The following is a 9,203-nucleotide window of genomic DNA, read 5'->3' on the forward strand; positions in this document are numbered from 1 at the left end:
CATAAATTATAGTTTTATTTATGGAAAATGTCGATGGGATGGAGGTATGGAGAGAGGGAGGTTGGTGGTGTCTTATTTTTCTTTTATTTCTATAAGATCTTTAATTTTCCCCTTTTACTTCCTTCTTTTTATTCATGGTACTGCCATAGCTCTGAGGGTACCACTCCTCCATGTATCTGATTCTCCCCTGAAAACCATGATTGTTCAAGGCTGCTACTTTTGGTTCCACTCAGTATAAGCCCCTTCCCTGTAGCAGATACTGTGAACTACCAAGTCACTGGCCTATAGTCAGTATTTTGGAACTTAGTGTTGATTTTTCTTGAAGAGGTTTGTCTATACTTTGTCTAAGTCCTCCTTCCCCTCTACTCTTTCACAGAAGCTCTCAAACCTCTCTTTCTCCACACTCAGTTCTCATGAGCTTGCAGTGACAGCAGGGAATTTGTTGGTATTGGCATTTATTTCTCTGTTTACATATAATTTCAGGTTTGCTGTGTTCTCCTGGTTATGCTGAAGACTGTGAGTTGTGTGTGGTTTTGTTTGCAATCCTTAGGGACTTCATGGAATTTTGAGCAAGGTTGTGTGGAGAGATTCAGATTAGGTGGCAACTGTTATCTTCCAGATTTGGAAATTCACTACTGAGTACTTTAGAAGGAAATCACCTAAGTAGACTAACCCCACGCTATGCCACCACTTCTTGGTGGAAAGCAATAAGGCTCCTGGGCAGTTCTCCTTATGTCTTAGAGAGTCATTACTCTCTACAGTTTCTTTCTGTAAGTAGAATGTCTGCCTGATTACAAAAATTCCTCTGGAATATAAAAGAGCAAAATGTCTTCTTTTATGTTCTCATGAACCATTTATGTGAAATGAGTAGAATTGTATAATCCAAGATAGCTTCCAGCATTTTAGGTTCTTAGGAACCTGTGTGTCCATTCTGAAAACTTTAGCACAAGAAGTTTAGCACAATGCTACCCAAAATTCATGTGCAATTTATGTGGCAAGTTTAGAAACTGGACTTCATATACAGGTAAACACTTTTTTATACATCAGTAGAAATGGACCAAAAATTTTGCAAGTCATAGGACAATCTAAACAGATCATGAATAACCATATGATCTAGTGTGTTATGTGATATTCATCTGGTATTCATTATGGCTTTTCTGTATCTCTGATAAACCAAAAAGATCAGCTTAGCATAGTTCTCCTTCCTCTTCAATGCACTGAGTCCATCTTAATAAGTTTTAAATAGTCATTTACCTCACAAAAGGAACCATTTTGGAGATTGCAGTGTTTATCTCTAAACGAGGTGCTAAGCACTCAATGGGCTGTCTTCTGGGCCCCCAAGGTTCTGGATCATCTTTCCCTAAAGCAGTCTGGATTTCCCTTAATAGTATTATTCCAAGCTATATAAGTTGGCTCCTTCCTCACATCTAGCGAGGCCCCGACTTCTCTTTCTTCTGTCTCCACTGTGGGCTGCACTGTTAGTGGCATCCTCTGGATTGTGCGTTGATGTGACTTTCATGTTGTGACCTTGGCATGCAGACCCTTCCTTTGGGCTCTCCCTCTCAGCGCTCCATTGCACATCGAAGCTCTACATTTGTCTTTTTTTTTTTTTTTAATTTATTTATTATTTATGGCTGTGTTGGGTCTTCGTTTCTGTGCGAGGGCTTTCTCTAGTTGTGGCAAGCGGGGGCCACTCTTCATCGCGGTGCACGGGCCTCTCACTATCGTGGCCTCTCTTGTTGCGGAACACAGGCTCCAGACGCGCAGGCTCAGTAGTTGTGGCTCACGGGCCTAGTCGCTCCGCGGCATGTGGGATCTTCCCAGACCAGGGCTCGAACCCGTGTCCCCTGCATTGGCAGGCAGATTCTCAACCACTGCGCCACCAGGGAAGCCCTACATTTGTCTTTTTATCCATATAGTCTTTCCCGAGCAAAGGCTCTGTTGCATAACTTTTTCTCTCTTCAGTATCCTTCACTGGTTTATGTCCAGTCAATGGTAACAATGACATAGGATTAAACAAATACTTGATACCATAAATACCACCTTTCATAATATGTTTACTCATCCATCTTTTTAAAGATAGGTATATCTTTTAATTAAATTTGTGTTTATTTAAGATGTACAACATGATAATTTGATATACATGTACGTAGTGAAATGACGACTACAGTCAAGCCTATTCATCCCTCTTAAGTTCTCACAAAAGTACATGACATGTGGGTTTTCAAATTAGATAGCACATCACTAGTCAAGGTATTTGTCCAACTATTCAATGTAAAAAATAACCAGGGGCTTAAAAAACAAAGATATAATTGGATGCCCATTGTGTTTGGAATTATTCATTCATCATGGTTTAGTCCTGATGTTCTTCCAACATATTAGCCTCTACAATTGCTGATTTTTGCTGTTTCCATTTTGAAGTTATAATTATTTTCATATTTCAGTTAATTTTTTAGCTGAAATTTTTGAAGTATAGCACCCGTTCTGGAAAGTGCACAAATTCTAAATAAGTGTACAACTCAGTAAATTTTTAATATAAGCACACTCATGTAACCTGCGCCCAGATACCCAGATCAAAAACTGGAACATCACTAATACCCTAAAAACCGTCTTCTTGTTTTCCTCCCAAATCATGACCCCACTCTCCCAAAGCTACTGCTGTACTGATGTCTGTAACTGTAGATTACTTGGGTCAGTTTTTAAAATTTGATCCCTCAATAGTTCATACCTCTTTTGGGGGCTGTATAGTATTCCAGCTTACCTATTTGGAGCCTGTTAAGAACAACACTGCTATGAATATTCTTCTCCATGTCTGTTGGCAGCACTAGGTATTCATTTCTGTTGGCTTTGTCTTCCAGGAGTGAGACTTGGTAGACCATAGTATATGCTTATATTCAGCTTTGTAGATACACTGGCCTTTTAATAACATTGTCAACTTTTTTATTTCTTTTATTTCAGAGCTCTTCCAGTATTAGTGGATTCAGATGAGGTAAAATATATTTTTGCTTATGTCTTGGAGCTATTATTTTCACAAAGTAGAAATGTATTTCAAAAGAAGCTCTGAAAGTTACTTTTTAAAATGATTACAAATTGAACAGATTGAAAGACTGCATTGAGTTGTGGGTAAAGTTTTAAGGAACTGGATCCTCGTTTAAAACAGGAGCAAGATAAATGCTTATTGGTGTAAAAGGAGGGAAGAATTATTTTATGAGGTTTTGAGTCTATGATTTTCTAACGTCTTAAGATGTAAGAGTTTAGAAGACTTCAAGATGACAGTTTGTCTAAATCAATCTCTTATATTTGTAGATATTTTCCTGGGGTATTAAATAGAGTTTCTAACTGAGTTACATTTACTAAGTGGGAAATCTGAATAGATGATGTGGATTTAGGAAGGTTTTTGGGGGGAAAAAATTAGTTATAGATCATCTGGACGCTGCAGGGTGGCCCAGGCCAGGAAGAAGTCTGGAGTGTAAGGATTAAAGGATGGACGTGGGGACCACCAGTTTATACAGAGAAAGAGTAGTGGGAAATGAGTGGTAGCTAAGGAGTAATTTATGTGATGGCTGTAGAATATGAGAGAAGCTACAGCTGTGTTCACTGAAAGGTCAGGGAGAAGGCTGGCGTCAGCGTGGGGATTTGGCCATAGCGGGATGGGAAGTTTTGAGGCTGCCGTATATACGCACCTTGCTACAAAACCGTTGAACTCCAGGATTTATAACTCTACAGAAAGATATACCATGGAATTACTTTTAAAAGGGCATTTGTAGTATTCATTTGATAAATAATTGATTTGTAATTTCCAAAATACCTAAACTGGTAAAGTCAGGCAAATCCCTAGATGAGCTCTATGCCTAAGAAATCCATTTTAGCTCTGTCCCTGCCTCACATTGGTGATTCTGAATTAGAAATGTTAAAGTTTTCTGAACTTAACAGATAATTGATTATACTCCATTACTAGAAGTCTGGTTTATATGGTTTTTATTTTCCGTATCTAATATTTCTGTGTATATCGTGGCGTGTACCCCACAAAATTGTGACTACTTCGTAGAGACGCTATAGAGAATTGTGTTAGGACCTGGAAGGAGCATCAAAATTTTGATGAATATCTTCCCTTTTTTTTAAGGAAATTATGACCAGATCTGAAATGGCAGAAAAAATGTTCTCTTCAGAAAAAATAATGTGATTGGAACCCACATAAATGAAGCCTACATAACAGTGAAGGACTTCCTCAAGACTAAAAGAGAACTTTGTTTTGATATAGTACAATAAGTTTTTATTGCATGATCTTGGAAATCCATGTACTAAAATTAAGAATTCAGATGGTGGGAGGGTTCTGCAACCCTTATTAAGCTGACTCTTGAATGCCAGTTTAATGTCCATTAAATTGCCTAGACTTGGCAATGACCTGAGAGAAGTATTATAATAAAGATAGGTGCCCAAATGCCCTTTGCTGATGGGTGGCAGGCGTGTGGATTTGGGTTCTCTTTTTTTTTCCTGGGAAATATGACAATTTAAAACAACTTTTTTACATCAGCACTCCTACTGTTCTTCCAGTGACCTTTGTTTGATTCAGGTGATGTGATCCTTCTGAGGTGTGGTAAAGCAGTGTCTCCATCTCTTGGGTTTATAGTTACTAGATGCAGTAATAATTCTCTTTGATTTTCATGCTGAAGCAATTTGATAAGAAGTAAAACTTGGTTAACGTTGGAACATAAGGATGTTTATATGGTTAGGTTTGCTGTGTGTGTGTGTGTGTGTGTGTGCGTGTGTGCGTGTGTACCTGTGTGTATGCACATCTGCACAAAGCCGTTGTGTGTAATTATCACCACGCACATCAAATCATAGCATTGGTCTTCTCTGTCTGAGCTCAGGGGAGCACAGTACATGGAGAGAGGTCACTTCCAAAGATCTGCTCTGCCACTGTCCCCTCCCTCAGGCCAGATATCTGTGTGCTGCTGCTGAATGCCTGGGGCAGATGGGGTCCCCTGGCCACATGGCTCCACCAGAGCACTTCCTCCCTGGCGAGCTGAGAGGCTCATTACCAGTGAACCTTGAGGAAACTAGAACCTTCTATGTAATCCTAGCATATTTGGTTTCATAATAAAATATATATTTAACTGCATAGTACATCACTATTAATCTTGTAACTAATTTTTTAACCTTAAACCATGTTTTATACATTATTTTGTTACATTATATATGTAATGTGTAATTTGAAATTTAAAAAAAAAATTTTTTTTTTAATGCAGAACGTTCTAAACTTGAAAAGCAGTTGAATATAGTATGATGGAAATGGTGAATGTTTTGCTGCTCTCCTGACCAAAGATACAGCCTAGTGAACATTTAGAATAGGAATTAAAGTTAGAATCCTATATGTCTTTCTTTGAAGGAGTTCTAACCTTGTGAGTTGAGGATGACTTCAGAGTTTTTGATTAAGCATTAAAGTCTTAACCAGTACAAGCACTTGAATCATAACCTTTCATTGATTTTTTTCATTGTGAAGCCACAAAACAAAATGATTTCTTTCAAAAGCCTGCATTTTGAATTGGTTTCTCATTTACTCATTTCATAGGAGTTAGTAAAAAAGCTTTCTAGTAGTAATGCCTCTTGAAAATTACTCGCAAATTTATTTTCAATAGTGAATATTGACCATGTTGTACTGAGAAAGGTTTGGGACATCCTTCCCAAGAAAAGAACATCTAACAGTGTGGGTTCCCTTCCTTGTTTCCGTTTCTGCCACAATAATGGGCTCCCACCTACCATCTTTCCCAGCATTTATGTCCATTCTGGTTTTGGTGTATTTTACCCTCAGCCCAGTTGTTTCAGAGCTGGAGGTGACCAGTGCCTTCTTGTTCCTAACATTTGTATCTAATACCAGTCCCCAGATTTTGAAGTAGATTGATCCCCAACTCATAGGGCTCTAGTTGAATTTTGAAATGTAGAATCCTGGGTTTCCAGCTGCAGATGTCGTGGAGTGCGAGTGGGGAGTTGATGGTAACTGTGTGGTAATAAGGGAAAATGCTTCTCACATAACCTTGATAGTGTTTATAAAAACACTTCTGTCTGCAGCTGGCAAGAATAATGATGCTTCCAGTATGGCTCAGGTGCACACCGAAATGCAGACTTTTCTCCTCGTCACAGAAAGCAGTATTTTCTCCTGATAACCTCATCAGAAATGTTTTTCAAGGGGCGTATACTGTGTCTGTCACCTTCAGTGGCAGTTGTGTTTGTTGGTGACTCGTGAGCTGAATCGAGTATTCCTACAGAGGGCCTTCTTGGCCCCCTCGTGTGCGCAGGAGGCCTGTAGGTCTCGTGTGCTCAGGTCCCTGGGGCTGTAGCCGTAGTTCTGATGAAGGACCCCAGGGAGAAGTCACACTCAACAGCCACCGTACAACTCGTCATCCCCGCTTCTGCACAAAGTTTCCAGAAACTGGGCATCAGGGTCTTTGAGGCTATCACATCACTTTATTCTTAGGATGCCATCAAGATGGGTTTCCCTATTAATGCAGGGATCTGAGAATAAGAGTCCAGTTTTATGTGTTCCTAGGCAACATGCTTAAGTGTTTTTATTATGCAATTCATGTTAGGTTTATGTGATGTATGAAATCTGCTTAAAAGGGAATTTTCATGATTTGAGTTAGATTAGTATTAGTATCTGCTTTAGTGGAGCTTTAAGTTAGTTTATTTCAAAACGTAAGGAAAAATAGATGAATATGTGAATTTTTTAAGCCCAAGAGATAAGATGCTCCCATACTTTTTACTTTTCCTGTAAAGAAAATAATATTTAAAATCTTTCACATATCCTGTAGAGAGTACTGACTTTCCCCCTCTACTGCAGTATATTATATTTGCACTACTGTAATGTGAAGACTGAAAGTATAAAAGACATACGTGTACATGAAAGTGTAAAAGTTTGATTTTTATATCCTTTTTTCAAAAGGGATTTGAGTCTATTGCACTAGGCCATACAGGACTGGTTTATGAGACATATTATGCTAGATTTATAAGTCCCTAGTTTTGGTACTTGTGTCTTTGTATGATCAACAGCATGCGATAAGCAATACAAAACACCATGCCTTATAAGAAAGAAGTGTAACATGTTGGTTAAAGTACTAAATTACATAGCGAATGTATATAAGTGACAAAACTAGATTTAAGGAAATGTACATTTATAACACAGGAGCTCAATAAGAAACTTCTTTAGAACTAGGAAAACATGTATTTGGGAAGAAAGGGGCTTAAGAAGTTATATATTTTTATTTAAAAGGTTAAATTATTGTATAATTTGGAAGAAGCTGCTCTGAATATAGGACAAAACTATTTCAAAGATTTTTGTTTGAAAAAACTGATGTATTTTTGTGCCTTAATATTTGTTCTGACAATAAAATGCTTTCTGAAATTTTGGATGATCCATTCTTGATAGGATTTATGAGTGCTAAGATTATTTAAATCTACAGAAATGTAGACTCCAGTAGATGGCAGGACATAAACAGAATTCTCAAAAGACGAGGTACAACTAATTAACAAACGTGAAGTGTTCAATCTCAGTAGTGATCAAAGAAATGCAAAATAAAAGGGGAAATTTTAAAAAATCAAGTTGATATGTTTATGCTGTTAAGTATTTGTAAAAATCCTTTTGCTTTTAATGTCTGATGGAATGAGCACATCATTAGTGATGGTAATGTAACTGATTCAGTCTTTGTGAAAAGAAGTTCAACCTTTTCATAACCTTTGAATAATACCAGTTCATAACCTTTGAATAATACCAGTTCTGCTGACGTTTTTAAAAATGATTCAAAATATAGAATCAGGCTTCTGCACAAAAATGTTTATTATAGCATTATTTAAAGTAGAGAAAAAACAAGAAGCAAACTAAATATCAACAGTAGAATGGTTAAGTGAATTATGGTTTACCAGCTACTTTATGGAATACTGTGCAACCATTAAATTATGAAGAATATATGATAACATAGAAACGTACTTGTAAGAAATATAATACAAAGTCACATATGTGAACTCATCTATGTAAACACTAGGGAAAGGACTGAGTGAAAACACATCACAGTGTCACTCAGGATGAATGTTCAGGTTCAGCTAAGCTGTAATTAATAACTAATAATTCAATCACATTTCAGTAGATTAAGACAAAAAAGTTTATTTCTTGACCTTGTAACTGTGCTAGGATAGGTGTAGAGGTGAGCAGGGCAACCCTCCTCACACAGTCCCTCAGGGGCCCAAGGTTTATTTTCATCTTGTGGGCCCACCGCCTCCTGGGGCCTATCATCTGCATCCAGCCAGCAGAAGGGGAGAGTTGCTCCAGCCTGGGGATTTTGTGGGGCTAGACCTAGAAGTGGTACCCATCACCTCTTAGCCTATTCCATTAGCAAAACTCAGTCACGTGGCCACACCAAACTGCCAACTGGACTGGGAAATGATGCGAGCCGTATCCCCGCCTGCTATTCTAACTGTGAAAGGAGAGGATGGATTTTGGTGGACAATGAAGGCTTCCGCCACAGGTTATTTGGGGGCACTGGCCTAGGGGAGACTTCCAAGCCTTTCTGTGTTTTTCCAGCTTTTTTCTAAGGTCAACATTTTGAGAACTAAATATGTTAAAAGGGCCATAACTAGGCTGTATGATATCAGAAACTTTAGAAACAAGTGTGTTCTCAGATTACAGCTGAGTCCGTTAATCAATAAAATCCATCTGGCCCCAAGTAGCTGGGACGTGGAGGATTTTCTTCATGGGAATTCTCCCAGCCTTGGGGGGTGGTCAGGATGGGTAGTCCCAGAGGAAAAGCAGGGTCTGTTGTCGTGACTGTGATTACAATTCAGGGAGTGTTGGGAGTGCTGGAGAGTGCCAGGCTTTGTTAACCATTGTGGTCTCATAGTAGACAATGAGGGAGGTATAGCCAGTTTATAGATAAGAAACTGAGGGTGGTTAAATAACTTACCCAAGGTCACCCTCCTGACAAGTGACAAAACTGGTACAATACCAGCTATGGCTGAGAAGCATCCTTGAAGGGTTGTCCTCAAAGTCCTGGGGAGAAGGGAAATTTCATTTAACAAACATGTGATTGCCTGTTAGAGGATTAAGATATTGTATCTAAAGTCCCTGGTGCAGACTTCCCTGGTGGCGCAGTGGTTAAGAATCCGCCTGCCAATGCAGGGGACACAGGTTCGATCCCTGGTCTGGGAAGATCCCA

At 38.7% G+C, this 9,203-nt stretch overlaps 1 protein-coding gene across 2 annotated transcripts in view; it reads left to right on the forward strand.

Moving 5' to 3' along the window:
* TMEM87B (transmembrane protein 87B) overlaps positions 1–7,399 on the forward strand; it is a 51,753-nt gene extending 44,354 nt beyond the window's left edge. For both annotated transcript variants that reach the window (XM_036873045.1, XM_036873047.1), the window contains exons 18-19: positions 2,959–2,989; positions 4,124–7,399. In XM_036873045.1, the coding sequence (XP_036728940.1) occupies positions 2,959–2,989; positions 4,124–4,183 (91 nt within the window). In that variant the 3' untranslated portion in view covers positions 4,184–7,399. The remainder of the gene's footprint in view (positions 1–2,958; positions 2,990–4,123) is intronic.
* Positions 7,400–9,203: the final 1,804 nt, after the last annotated feature.

This window comes from Balaenoptera musculus, chromosome 13 (assembly GCF_009873245.2).
Source record: "Balaenoptera musculus isolate JJ_BM4_2016_0621 chromosome 13, mBalMus1.pri.v3, whole genome shotgun sequence".
In the NCBI taxonomy this organism is placed as follows: domain Eukaryota; kingdom Metazoa; phylum Chordata; class Mammalia; order Artiodactyla; family Balaenopteridae; genus Balaenoptera; species Balaenoptera musculus.